General features: G+C 34.4%; 1 protein-coding gene across 2 annotated transcripts in view; it reads right to left on the bottom strand.

Annotated features, from left to right (window-relative positions):
* Window positions 1-15,700, bottom strand: part of LOC123548966 (uncharacterized) — a 71,931-nt gene that overhangs the window by 11,343 nt on the left and 44,888 nt on the right. Inside the window, exons 3-4 of one of the 2 annotated variants that reach the window (XM_053545830.1) lie at window positions 4,157-6,552; window positions 3,693-3,759 (exon numbers count right to left, since the gene is read on the bottom strand). In XM_053545830.1, coding sequence (XP_053401805.1) covers window positions 3,734-3,759; window positions 4,157-6,536 — 2,406 coding nt within the window. In that variant the 5' untranslated portion in view covers window positions 6,537-6,552 and the 3' untranslated portion in view covers window positions 3,693-3,733. The remainder of the gene's footprint in view (window positions 1-3,692; window positions 3,760-4,156; window positions 6,553-15,700) is intronic. The other variant, XM_053545831.1, reaches the window with a different exon arrangement.

Raw genomic sequence — 15,700 nt, 5'->3', positions numbered from 1 at the left:
GATTTAAGTCAAAAACAAAATATCCGTAATCTGATACAAATCATTGCCTGTCTGAATCGAGACATCCAATTCCCAGCAATGTTTGTTTCCCGTGATACTTTCGTAAAGAACATTTTCTTTATTTCTATATTTCTATTTCATAGCAACCCTGCGTAATTTGATTAAACCCTTCTATCAACCTTTCAATCAATACAACAAATTATAAATCTTAGCGGCAAATGGAAAAGCTACATAATTAAACAACAGGAAAATGCCTTTTACGCAAATGATTCCTAAGAAAGTGATTAGTTAGCGTCCTACGAGCTTTCGCTATCATTTTTTCCTTTCATTAGTGTGTATTGAAAGTGTTTTTCTGGTCCCGACATTTAGACCGTTAATTAAGATCGGAGCTGTGAAGTATAATGAACTGTCAGAACAGTGGTGCCGCGGCATTGATCTCGCCGACTAAAATATTGAACTTCTTACAGCAATTATTCCGCAGTTGATTGTCTTAGGACAATAGAGAACCAGACAAGAATGAATGAGGTCACATCGGCAATTCTAAGATCACCCCTTTAACGACTTTCTCTTATTTTTTTTCCAAATCTGACGCAGGGCAATAATATTTATTTATCACCAGTTCATCTAAATTTATTTAATTAAAAACAGGAAATGTTAGGGCTAACTTATGGATCACTCTAAAGTTGAAAAATTCATATTCTGTCTTGAACCTTCTGATTGGTTAAGGAGAATGTAATTCATAAATATAACCAATCAAAATGTCTCTTTTAATTACAGAAGCTGACTATCATCTAAGATCTCCCAGAAGTAAGAAGTTTCAGTGAAAAGTTGAAATAACTGGTCCTGATTTTCTCTCTTCTCTCTCATTTTCTCTCACAAATAATGTTTTAACATTTCAAAAATTCAACATGTGGTCAATTAATAGGTGATGCTGTTTTAGGTTTTTCTAGTTTTAACTCTGGACAGTTAAGTTTTTGATTCACAGTCTTGGCAAACAAAGGGTTACCCAGGAAACATTTACTTGAAATTTTATTTTAAACTGAAGCAAGCTAGACAAGATTTTTTTAACCCTTAGCCTGCTGCAGGTGAATTTAACAGCCTTTGCAAACAGCTTGGAACCTGATCAGACGCCGATTAAATCGGCGTCTGATCAGGTTCCAAGCTGTTTGCTACTCTGACAATATTTCTTCCAAGTTATGAGCAAATTGAATGAACTTTACAATTTTAGCAGACAACATTTCCAGCAGACGACAATTTATCTAGCATGCTAAAGGTTAAATGTCCACTGTATACATACACAGACCAGTGACCACATCTTTATGGCTGAGTCTGCAAGGTCAACTTTACATTTATTATATTGGGAAGTATGATATGAAATAAGAGGACCCTTAAGATCCTGTATAGCTCACCTGACCTAGTTCTTACCACAGATAACCTAATCTGTTTGTTTTGTTTTTGTAAGTCAGCAGGATAGCTGCCTCTTGAATCTTTCTATATTCCAAGCAAGGTTTTGAACCCATATTGATTAGGGGCATGTGAGTCTTAACCACACAGCCAAGAAGACCCTTAGTATCTAATCTGACCTAAATTTCATAAAAAAAAAACATTCTGACCTTTTTTTGCAAACAAAGTAGATCATTAACCAAACGTTTCAATGATCTGACCTAGTGACCTTGTTTTTATATCAAATTTATCCTAGATTTAGAACAGACAAACATTCTGACCAAGCCTCATCACAGATCATGTAGAAAATGTGGCCTCTTGTGTGTTGACAATGTTTTTCTATGATCTGATATAGTTTCAAACTTTTCCTAGATTTCAAATAGACAAATACTGAAAAGTTTATGAGATCCGGTAGGAAATGCTGTCAAACCTTTCCTGTGAAATGACCTATTGACCTAGTTTTTGACCACAGATGACCCAGATTTGCACTTGTCACAGATTTTATTAAGGGAAATGTTCTAATCAAAATTCATCAAGACTGGGTAAAAATTGTGACCTCTAGAGTGTTAACAACGAGGGACAACTCACAACATGCACAGGTATCCCACTAGCTCCCAGTTATTTCCCATGTCTTTGGTAATTCAGGAAGACAAAATACAGAAACAGTGGCCACGCTGAAACAAAACATGAGTCCTATGAAAAATAGGCTCTTTTACAGTATTTGTTTTCCACCAACCTGTATTTTCAATTGAGAGAAATCGAGACACACAAAAAACAGAAAACTGTTAAATTCTTTGATTCAGACTGTTTACATTCTGAAGTTAAATCTAACACCTTCAATTACAATTCCAGATACAGCTAAGTATTTTAAGAACAGAAATTTCACATGCCTCTTTTCCTCATTATTTGTGCTGTTGATTAATGAAGACAGCTGTATTTTTTTGTAATTATCACCTCTTAATTACTGTTTTCTATGTTTGAAGATGCCAATCTTGCATTATTTACTGTCTCGATGCCTCTGGGATTACTGATAATTTTGACTAATGTATAACTCCTTGAATATCTATCATCATTCAACATGTCTAATTAATACAGTAATACTTATTTTTTATATGGAGAGTGTGGTAAGACTGGGTCTTATTTTCTCTATTATAAATACTGGAGAAAAAAGATAAGACAGTCTGTGGAATGTGCAAATGAAAGAAGTTGTATAGGTTATGATTAAAACATATTTTATTCCTAACACTTCCAGAATGATCTGTGATACCAAATCATATTCTATGAAATTAATGTAACTTCAAAACATTTAATGTTGTTGCCAGTCCCCTGATTTTCATATATTTACAAATATTACCTAACTTAACATAAATTCATTACTGGCATCAAGGGTAAGATCAAGTGGATGATGCCAGGTGTTAAGTGCCTTCTTTACTTTATTGTGATTACGACATACTGGCTCTATCCAATGGAAATATTGTTACTAACTTACACAAAATCGACCAATCAGATGGGAGCATTGTGGCTGCTTCTCAATCCTGGCTTTACAGACCGTGTTCCTAAGTCTAAAATTGAGACAGCAGACTCACTGGTCAAGTTTAACACTGTCCGACTACAAAACCATGGCTTGCGAGTTTAATTCCCCACTCTTCAAACTAAAACTTCTGAAACTGGAGCATCTTCTGTATCTTGCACTACCCTCACACTAACATAAATATTATCTTACACACACATACACATACATTCAAAATTTAGAACGGGTAAGAAATATATTTAAATTAAAGATCACAAGAAATATTTGTCCTTTTCTCTTGACATACTTATTCACAGTGTGATCACTCATATTTCATGTGAACTTTCACCATACCCAGTTATGACCAATTTTAAAGGTATCAAAGCTTCATGACTTCAATCCAGCAGGTAAAGACAAGTTCATTCTTTGAATTAATTTGACGAAGAGGCATTTAACCTCAATCTGCTTCATGCAGATACACTGAAATACCTTCTGGAGACCAGTTATTTGCTATGGAACTAAATTCTGTTAAACTGGTCATTATCAGTGTAAACAGTATTGACTGTATATGTAAACAATGCAGGTGGATTCCTACTTAAAAAGAGGTTCTTTACAGCATCTGATATACAAACTAAGATAAATTATAAGAGTGATTTTAATTACTTGCTGGAATTTACAACTTGATTAAAAACAAGATGTTTGTGTAACAGCCACTTGAATAGAAAAGATGTTGATATACCTGCACACTTACAATTCACTTGCCACATACTTCTGTCATCCTTAATTGCTCTGTAATGGTCTAAAACCTTCAAAAGATAGAGGAAAAAAACAACACTTAAGCAAATGAAATTGCATTAATTTTGATGCCAATAATACAGTAATTGCATACAGACTGAAAAAAAACATAATGATATATTACAAAGACAATTTTGTTTACTGTATTATGGTAATATCAGTTCCACGGCTTTACCTTTCCATTTATTTGAATGAAGAAACCTAGTTACAAGAGGTATAAATCATAATTACCCAAGTTTCTACATTTCTAAATAATTTTCTTAGATATCAGCAAAATCCTTACAATTAGTTTCAAAACTCAAACACATCCAATATGTCAACTGTAATTAAAAGAAAGGTAGCTACAGAAGCTTTTCTTTTAATTCTCTACTTTGTCATTATTAAGAGAGAAATAAAGTAATATTATACCAAGCTTTGCAGCTAAGGAGTCCATGTTTATCAAATCTGTCATCATCTCTGGCAAACTGTTGGCAACAATTTCAATGTCTCCAACCTCGAATCCGAAGTTGGTTACATCCATTGTAACAATGAAATCCTCTACTTGGTACTTTTTTCTGGTAGTCTCAAAAGTTACAAACTCGGTGATACCTAAAGCATCTATCAGAACATCTAACTGTCTTTCAGACACTCTTCTTTTCTGTTCCAATGTCTTCTCATACCTCTTCATCAACATGTCTTGTATCTCGATTTCATTAGTCAACATCTCCACTGAAGGAGATTTGTTTGGCCCATAACCAAAGGAAGCATTAACTTTCATTTCAAATTTCTTATTTCTAAGCCGCAGCCAACAGTCATTCAAAATGAGAGAATAGTTCTTGTCATCTAAATATTCATCAACTAAGGTTTCAGTTTCTATAAATATTCCTCCCATCTTCTGCACTGTTTCCTCTGAATCATTTGCTATCAAGTATTTTCTTTTAATGTTAAAAGGATCAAATGGTTTTGCTTTTTGCTCCTTTAAAGAATCTTGTATTTGGGATTGCACATTTTGGTTTTCTAACTTTTCAATAGCTTCAAGCTGTGCATCTGGAACATCCATTCCCTCTGATGTTGCTTCCATGCTTGGTTTAGATTCTTGACTAATGCCAACCTTTATGTCTTGGCCTATAATTTGATTTTCAATACTTTCAACACTTGATGTGTCAGTCCTTTCTGTAACAGATATTTCAGTTTTTCCTTGGTCTGATGCTTTCAAAATCCCCTGTTCAGAAGCTTTGATAACTTGTTCAACTGGTTTATCTTTCAGTTCCATATAGCCAATCGCATCAGCTACATCTTCTGGGTAATCTTCAAACTGTTCATCAACACTTACTTTTTTCAGTACATCCTCTGTTGTTAATCCCATGTCTGTTTCCAGTTGTACAGGTTCACTTGTTACAAGAACTTGTTCAACAGGTCTATCCTTCCATTCCATATAGCCAAATGCATCAGCTACATCTTCTGAGTAATCTTCAAACTGTTCATCAGCACTTACTTTTTCCGGCACTTCCTCTGTTGCTAATCTCTTACGTGTTTCTAATTGTACAGATTCACTTGTTACAATACCTTGTTCAATGGGTCTATCCTTCAATTCCATATATCCAATGGCATCAGCTTCATCTTCTATGCTTTCAGCTTTTCTTGCTTCTTCATTTTTCAAAATGGCTATTGCAGCTTCACTTGATTTCATGTCTGACCGATATGCACTACTTTGGAAAGTATCAACAGACCCATCAACCTTATCTGTGCTGGTAATATCTCCTATGTCTGGTAGATCATCCTGGTTTTCTGTGGCAGCTTCAGATCTAACTTTATTGTCACCATCTAAACCCCAAGGATGCTTTTCTCTATCAATTTCTACAGTATCTCTTATTGACTCATTTTCCCTGTTCTTCTTATGTTTTGGCTCTGATTTTAATTCTGATGCAAGATCTAAGATTCTACTAGAAGCAGATTCAAATGCTGGTGACCAGCCATCTCTTTTGACTGGCTCAGACTTAATATCAAAACTGGTTTCTGACTTATACACACTTTCTTTTGAAGACTCTAACTCTACATCTATATTTTTTGTTTTGTAATATCCATTCCCAACAGTTACTTCTAAATTTGATGTGACATTTTCTGACATCTTATTTTCTGCTTGTGACACTTTAAATGCTTCCAATTCAGTCATATCTACATCTAAACTACTTGTATACCAATACAAATTCATAGATCCTTCATCAGTTACTTTGTTTTCTACACTCTGACCTTCACCATTTTCACATTCATGTAAAGCTACTTCCTTCCCTAGGTATACATCAACTGTTTGAGCAGTTTCAACATTATCCTTTTCATCCTCATTTTCACCTAATATGACTTCACTGTTATTATTAAGAGCATCCAAGGACTGTGAAGATGAACTGTCCAGGAAGTTGAAAAGCTGGTCCACAGTTTTATCTGGAGATTTTAAAACTTCAGGTTCACATACAGGAGTATAACTCTCTTGTCTGTCAATAAAATATTCTTCTGGAATTTCTGAACTATTGTTTGAAGTGTCTACTCCACTATCACTACTCTTAGTCTCATTCTGATCGTCCTTTATACTATCTGCAGTGGCAAGAACACTTTCAATGGAAGCATTTCCATTTACAATCTTTCCATTCACACCAGCTAATGAGGCTGCATTAGATCCTTTTAATGACATTTTTGTTGGACTTATAACTTCTTTCTCTGGACTCTGTATCTTCAATTCAACATGATCAACAAAGTGTAGTTCTAAAGGTCGTTTCGACGACTCAAGTATCTCACTGCTGTCTTCTGATGCCATATTTCTACTTTTTTGCCTGAAAATAGAGAAAAGATTAATGACATCAAAAAGTCAAATGGTTCTCTTTGTATTTATTGCGACTAGACAGAATACATTTTAAAAATTCTGTAAAAATGAGTTTTCAAATGTAGATTATTCTATTCCAGTCCAAGACAAAATTGGGCAATTATCTTTGTATATTCAAAATATACTTCAAACTATACTTTAAAGGTAATGACCAATCTTTTGGAATAAAAGCATAATATAAATCTCTACTGTTTGCCAAAAACTGTTTTAATGTTGGAATGTACAGAATTAAAATATTCTTGCATAAAGACAGAGTCTACATGACTGAAGCAGCAGAAATGGAACAATGTTGTTATACTTTCTGGTCCTTTGGGATCACAGAGAACATACATTTTTTCTGTAACAGAGATCCACTTAAGCCAGTGCTCAGGTGTGTGAGGGGTGTTGCACATTACATTATCTCTCATAAACAGACTCAATAAAATCGAGTCTGTTATTATGTTTCTTGGTTGCATTCTATGCTTCGAAAGGATTTTTTCACAGATTTTACTAGTCAGCTGTTTGTCAGCCAGACCATTGCACCAATCACTATAATTTGGGACCTTTTAGAAAAGAATAATAAATTTTATACTGTACATAATAGCAACATTCAAAAATTGGGGACCTGATGATTTGTACTGTAGTAGTCTCAAATATGTTACAGATAACATATTTTTAATATCTAAAAAGACTAAACAACACACTTGGATATTATTCAAAGGAAATCATTGGTAAATAAAAAATAGCAAGAAAAGCAACAAGTTTTCAATACTTGACATCTGAAACTCTGATATGAATACAAATGTACCTAAGGTTAGCGACTGCAAAGTTGTGATGTGTATCACAATTGTGAGGACTATCCACCCTTTATCTAAATAAAAGCTATCCTTCTCACAAATTTGGTGACAATAAATCTACAAAATCTAAAAACACTGAGCAGAAACGCTTTCTATTTCTGGTAATACTGACCTTGAACCCAGTGACCCAATTTGCAATCCCAATTGTTACCTCCAGGTAAGCTACCCCAAAATCAAGTGACCCCACTATATCTCATTCCTGACTAGAGTTACTGAGTGTAAACTTTTTCTATTTTCAGTACAGTGACTTTTAGACTACTTTGACCGTACTGACCGAAATACGACCCCACCTTGGTCTTGACAAAAGCTGTCTACATACCAAGTTCGGTTACAATAGGTTTTTATTTGTTTAGCACCATTTTTCAACACTACATGTTCTTCAGTTATGTAATGATGGGTAGTTAACCTAACAAATGTTCCTGGATTATGTTCTGGTACTTATCTGTTCTCTGCAAGTAACTGCCAACTTATCCACATGACTAAGCCGTGGAGGATGGAACAACTTCAGACATAATGTCTTTTATCAAATCATCACAGAAAAGATATGCCTTGCCTGGCTATCAAACTCGGCCTTAAAAGCTACCTACATTCCAAGTTTTTTTTCAGATCAGTACCATCCAAACTTAAGTTACTGAGTGGAAATGTTCAGTCTGACAACTCCCCCCCCCCCCCCCCCCACCCCCCACAAGCAGCTGCCTGCCCAAACAACAAAATACCATGTTCTAATAACCAGGGTTTTTTAAAATTGATGTATTCTTACTTTTCACTTTTTATCTTGTATTCATAAACTAAATTCTAAATTAAAAACAAATTAAACAAAGTCAAAATTTATAATTTCTTGACCTTTTTTTTTAAGGAAATGTAATTTATTTCTTACATCTTAAATGAAAGGAATTAACTATGAGTGAAAAATGGACTAAAACTGGAGAACAGATAATTCTAGGCCATTTTTGCAGTACTTGTTGTATGTGTTATACTCTTACGACAATTCTGACAAGTCTGCAGACGGAAATTGCATTCAAATGCAAAAACAACACAACAGTTTTGTTCGTCTACAGCACTCAACGTGCCAGAATTAACAGCTTATTTCTCAAAATGAAGTAACACTTACTCTATTCTAGATCATGGCGGCTTGTTCAAGACATTCTTCAAAAGTCTAATAAGGGTAAAAAACGTTCCCGCAGACATTTAAAATTGTTAAAGGCACTCTTTCAACTGAAATTTCACACATTCTTGTACATAAATACATCTAACAGTTCACACATCAATACTGCCATATTTTGGTCTAGTGCTGTTAATTGAATATATGTAATGAATGTTCTAGACTAGTTAATTGGATTACTTCAGGGAGTTATCCTCTGACTAATTCATTTAAGTCGGTACCAGAACATAAATCAAGATAGAAAGTTTAAAAGCTTAAATATATAATAAGTACTTATATTTCCTTACATATCGAGGGCGAAAAAATTGCGCAAAAATAGCAAAGTTGAGATCATTTGAACAAATTAACCAAATATTGCTGAATCGAAAAAGCAAAAATAGAATTATGGAACCTGTGTTCTGCATGTCAGATCATCACAACAAACAGGTGTGTGAAGTTTCAATCCAATCCCATCAGTGGTAACAAAGAAGCCAACTTACACAAAAAACTTTACCAGTCCAGACACTGATGCGGGCAACAACCAAATGGTGAGTGCAATGGCTTTCCTACCTATTCTTTGTATTAAACAAGTGACAATAGAGAAGTCCCCTATATACCGCTGGACAACTTTGATAGTGTTTGTCCCTTGTGGTTGTTGGGAACTGTGTTAGGACTAAAAATGCTTCAAGGCATTAAGGAGCTAAGAAAAAGAACCATTTCTGCTTAAATTTCAATAGTGACCTTGACCTACAAGCATAGATCATGTAAGCGACACATAATCTCATCATGGGGAACATTTATATGCAGTACTTAGATAATCCATCAATGCACATAAAAGTTTTGGAGCAGAAACAATTTTTACTTGACCTTCAATAGTGCCCTTGACCTTTGACCAACAAGCATGGGCCATGTATGCCACATACTGTCTGGTCACAAGGAACATTTGCTTGTAGTGGTAAGAAAATCCTTCAATGCATATTAAAGTTATGGAGTGGAAACATATTTTTACTTGACCTTAAAAAATGACCTTGACCTTTAACCAACAAGCATAGATCATGTGTTGACACATTGTTTCATCATGGGGAACGTTTGTGTGTAGCACTAAGATAATCCATCAATGCATTTTAAAGTGATGAAGTGGAACCATTTTTAACTGACCTTCAATAGTGACCTTGACCTATAAGCTTAAGTCACGTATGTGCACAATCTAATCAACATACTGCCCTCTATTAGCAAACCAAGTTCTATGAACCTAGCTTGAATACTTTTTGAGTAATTGCAGTATCCACATTTGTGGATGGACAGATGGAGGGAATTCCTATAGTTCCATCCAGTGGACTAAAAAGATTATTGTCACACAGTGGCTTTGCAACTATTCAAGGCATTTGCTAAGCTATCAACTACTAGCCTGAAGTATGAACAGGAGAGAATGGTTTCATTGCTGTCATCTTTACAATTCATTGTTGATAAAGATCATAGATACCTGTCCTCAGGACACTTGCACCTACACTTAGTGTCACAGTATAGGCATATGTTACTTGCTGACAATGAAAGACTAAGTACACTTACATATTACTTTATGTGGGGGTTGTGGGGGTTGTTTAGATACCAAAACACATCACCAAGCAACACAAGATAAACGAAACTGAAAGAGTAAGACAAAAATATTTCTTTGGGGGAAATGAGATCAAAAATAAAGCCCTATGTGCACAATTTCATATGCTGAACATCATTACTACACTTTCATGACTATAGGTAAAATACTTTCTGAAAAAGAGGCAACACAAACTTCAAGTTCCTTTATGCCTATTCTGACTAAGGTAAGGACTATTTCTCTGGTATTTTTGAGCAAAATTCCAACCAAAACCCAAGGTGCACAACTTGACATGCTGGATGTTCGGTGACTCAAGGTCAAATTCTTTTTTTTTTAGATAAGTAATACACAAACTTTTCACTCCTTTATATATATATCTTTAACTAAGTCAAGGGCCATAACTGTTGTCTAACTGCTGAATAACAATCCCATGATGTTGAATGATTTTACATCAAATATTTTTCACCATACGCATGATAAAAATTTGGATGGACAGACAAGTGGGCAGGCATCAGTTCCAACAAATGCAAATCTAAGTGCCCTCAATATAAGTCTGACAGTAACTGTTTGTTATTTACTTTTCTATTCAATATTACATTTGTTACTGCAATTTTAATTTTTATTAACTTTTCTATAAAATATTATCTAAGTGAATTGCCTGTTTTGTTTTAAATGCAGTTCAGTAAACACTACATGGTGAGTAGTGTTCGCAGCACCATTAACACTACTTCGTGAGCATTGTATTAAAATTGACTGCAATATCTCTGGAGATTTTTTTTCCAAAATCAGAAGAGCTAAAAATGAGGTGAATTTCTGTCAAAAAATGGGGAGAAGCTTAATTTTTGCAGAAGTTTCAGACTCAAAAACTGCCCAAAAGTACGCTGCAGCAGCAGAAAAACTGGAGATTTTTTTTTTAAATACATATTTTCTAAACTTCTTGTACCCCAGGTGGCCTACAATGACAACAGTAACCATCAAGTTAGTGACAATTATATATATACAGCAAGGACCATATAATAATAATAAAGTATTTTAATGACAAAATAATTACTATGTAACTATCATTTTCATCTGAAAACCATCCGAAACACTATTAACATTCTTCTATAAAGTATGGAGATCAGCGATAGTTATACACTTCAATTTAACACCTGCAGCCTAATTATTCAGTTAATTGGAAAACACATCTCATACCAGTAAAATGTAGATAAATAAAACCTTTCCTGTTTTTATCAACCCTCTGTTTACATTTAGAATGTCTTAGAGGAATTTTGAACTACACTAATTAAATAGATGGAAAAATGTTCAAAATTAGGTAGCTTTTTTTCATTGCTGAATGCGCAATCTGATTGAGCACTTTTACAAAACTCATTCAATACACCTGTGGTACCTTTACATTGAGTTATCTCCCTTCCACCTTTATAATGACTTAAGTATGACCTGACAAGATAAAAATACTGATAATGATTATATGTGACAATGTAACATGCATTAGAAGACTGGAAAAATTAATATGAAAAGTCTCTGACAACATAACAGTGATGTTAAAAGACTTTGAAAATAATAAGAAAGCATCACAAAACTCTCTCACTGACAATGTGAGTGTTACACAACCCTGACAATGATAGTGACGGAAATTACTTGGGTCTCTGACAATGAGCATGTGGTGCAACTCTGACAATAACAAACTATAAAGATTTTAACAGTGACAAATGACAGTGTATTTTGACCCTGACAATGTGTTATGATGTTACTTGACAGTTTCTCATCGAAGATTTTTCAATGTGAAAAAGGGTATCAACTAACAAAACTGAAAAATGTAATATATATAAAGGTCTACCGTTTTCTATTACAAATGTGTAATAACAGTGAAAACTGCATCGCTGACAATACTGTCATTATATAGTTAACAAGATAACCATACAGTTTAACAAGCACTGTAACAAGATAATTGTAACACAAAGCAACAAGAGACTGTAGTAGAAGCAACAGGATAAAAAACAAGAGTGGAATAAAAGCCAAAGAATCTTCAAATTTATAACCATAAATGTTGGAAGAGCTTTAATTTTCAGGAAATCTTTGACAACACCGTTAAACAGACAAAAAAAGTTTACTTTAACATTTGTCAAGCTGTCACAGACTGGGGACAAAATATCTTTCAACAATTATTTCTGCAGATTTTCTTAGACAAAATCTCTTTCTTCCATAAAATGATGGAATATTGTAGTAATTGAGGATAACTGTTTGCAGAAGAAACACATAAATAATGATCCATCTGCAATTATTCCAAAGATCAATATCTAATGAAAAAGTCTACTCTTCTAGGCAATTCCAACCTAAAGAGGCTGTGTCATATGTAATAAAATTTGTAATATTTTTGTTGTTTTTTCAAATTAAACAAAAATCTGTAAGAAATTATGACACTTTGTTTCTTGGCTTTTATAAAATGACTAATTGATACTTGCAAAATATCATAAGGGAAACTCCATTTTAAAGCTTTAAGTCAAACTGCATTTCTTTTTACACTGAAGGATATCAGATAAGTTTCTATTAACTTATTCCAGTAAAAATCCATTTAATGTTATTTTTGAATAAATAACCTAAATTGTTTTCATAATTATGTATAACTAGAGTATTTCAATAACTACATATGAGACAGGTGCTTTAACATTTCCTAACAATTAGATACCCATCACAGCTACATCTGTAGTAATACCCTCTTGCAAATTAATCATTTATACAGGAATCAGAACAATTGTTGTAAATCCTCCTAGGAAACTCTTACCGTTATAGCAATCCAGTAAAATGACATTTTTATGGAATAAATGCAAAACTATTTAAATCACAACTATTTCTATTCCAAAAAGTAGCATAATAAATTTTCCTTAATAAGAATGCCAATACTATGAAAATTACTACCATTGGATATGAAAGTTAAGTTGCAGCTAGACTGATGCTTATATGCCATGTCATCCATGCTAACCGCGCCACTCAGACAAATCATCAGTGATAGTACTAATCACTCATACATCATGTCATAAGTACAGACTAAGTCTCTTATACAAATTATCAGTGACAGAACCAGTCCCTCATACTCTGTTATCCATACAAGCTAAGTCTCTCATACAAATCAACAGTGATAGAAACAGTCCCTCATACTCTGTTATCTATACAAACTAAGTCTCTCATACAAATCAACAGTGATAGAAACAGTCCCTCATACTTGCTATCCATACAAACTAAGTCTCTCATACAAATCATCAGTGATAGAAACAGTCCCTCATACTCTATGTTATCCATACAAACTAAGTCTCTCATACAAATCATCAGTGATAGAAACAGTCCCTCATACTCTGTTATCCATACAAACTAAGTCTCTCATACAAATCATCAGTGATAGAAACAGTCCCTCATACTCTGTTATCCATACAAACTAAGTCTCTCATACAAATCAACAGTGACAGAAACAGTCCCTCATACTCTGTTATCCATACAAACTAAGTCTCTCATACAAATCATCAGTGACAGAACCAGTCCCTCATACTCTGTTATCCATACAAACTAAGTCTCTCATACAAATCATCAGTGATAGAAACAGTCCCTCATACTCTGTTATCCATACAAACTAAGTCTCTCATACAAATCAACAGTGATAGAAACAGTCCCTCATACTCTGTTATCCATACAAACTAAGTCTCTCATACAAATCAACAGTGATAGAAACAGTCCATCATACTCTGTGTTATCCATACAAACTAAGTCTCTCATACAAATCATCAGTGATAGAAACAGCCCCTCATACAGTATGTCATCACTCATACAAATTATGGTGATAGAAACAGTCACACTCATACAACATGCCATCTACACAAACTAAGACATTCACATAAATCATCAGCAGTTAAACTAGTCACTCATACATCTTTCTCTACTCATTCATACATCATGCCAATAATTCAAGCATTCTAAAAGAGATCTGCTCATTTATACATCATGCCATTAATTCAAGCAATCTGGGTGACATTTCTACTCGTTCATAAACCATGCCAATAATTCAAGCAATATGGGTCATATTTCTACTCATTCATGCAACATACCAATAATTCACACTATCTGAGTGACATATCTACTCATTTATACATCATGCCAATAATTATAAATAATGCCAATAATTCAAACAATCTGAGTGACATTTCTACTCATTCATACATCATACCAATAGTTCAAGCAATCTGAGTGACATTTCTACTCATTCATACATCATGCCAATAATTCAAGCAATCTGGTTGACATTTCTACTCATTCATACATCATACCAATAATTCAAGCAATCTGAATGCCAATAATTCAAGCAATCTGAGTGACATTTCTACTCATTCATACATCATACCAATAATTCAAGCAATCTGGGTGACATTTCATTTCTACTCATTCATAAATCATGCCAGTAATTCAAGCAATCTGGGTGACATTTCTACTCATTCATACATCATGCCAATAATTCAAGCAATCTGGGTGACATTCCTACTCATTCATACATCATGCCAATAATTCAAGTAGCCCGCCCGCTTAGCTCAATAGAGAGAGCGCAGATCTACCGATCTCGGGGTTGTGAGTTTAAGCCCTTGGCAAGGCGTATATTCTCTGTGACGATTTGTTAAAAGACATTGTGTCTGAAATCATTTGTCCTCCACCTCTGATTCATGTGGGGAAGTTCGCAGTAACTTGCTGAGAACAGGTTTGTACTGGTACAGAATCCAAGAACGCTGGTTAGGTTAACTGCCCGCCGTTACATAACTGAAACACTGTTGAACAAGAGATCACAGAGTGATCTTGGCGCCCACCAATGTGTCATTTTTGTGTGTTCCAAATTTCAAGACTTACTGACTAGCTCAAGGTCAAATTTCATTTCCGTACACAACACTGTGCATGTGCTCTAAATTCGAAAGCTGTAACTTGAGAAATGTGAAAGTAGGTCACTAGATCAATTTCAAGGACAAAGTTCTTTGTACACAAAACTATGCATGTGCATCAATTTTGAAGACTGTAGTTTGAGAAATTTGAAAGTAGGTCACTGGGTCAATCTTAAGGTCAAAGTTTATTTCGGTACACAAAACTATGCAAGTGGTCCAAATTTGAAGGCTGTAGGTTGAGAAATGAGAAAGTAGGTCACTAGGTCAAAATCAAGGTCAAATTTCACTTCACAACACAAATCTATGCATGTGGTCCAAATTTGAAGCCTGTTCCTTCAAAAATGTGAATGTAGGTCACTTGGTCAATATCAAGGTCAAAGTTTGTTTCGGTACACAATCCTATTCATGTGGTCTAAATTTGAAGCCTAAAGCTACAGAAATCTGAAAGTAGGTCACTAGGTCAATCTTAAGGTCAAAGTTCATTTCGGTACACAAAACTATGCAAGTGGTCCAAATTTGAAGGCTGTAGCTTGAGAAATGTGAAAGTAGGTCACTAGGTCAAAATCAAGGTCAAATTTTATTTCGGAATACAGAACTATGCATGTGGTCCAAAT

This window comes from Mercenaria mercenaria, chromosome 6 (genome assembly GCF_021730395.1).
Source record: "Mercenaria mercenaria strain notata chromosome 6, MADL_Memer_1, whole genome shotgun sequence".
Lineage (NCBI taxonomy): Eukaryota > Metazoa > Mollusca > Bivalvia > Venerida > Veneridae > Mercenaria > Mercenaria mercenaria.
The sequence above is the reverse complement of the archived record's forward strand: the minus strand, read 5'-3'. Positions and strand labels throughout refer to the sequence as shown.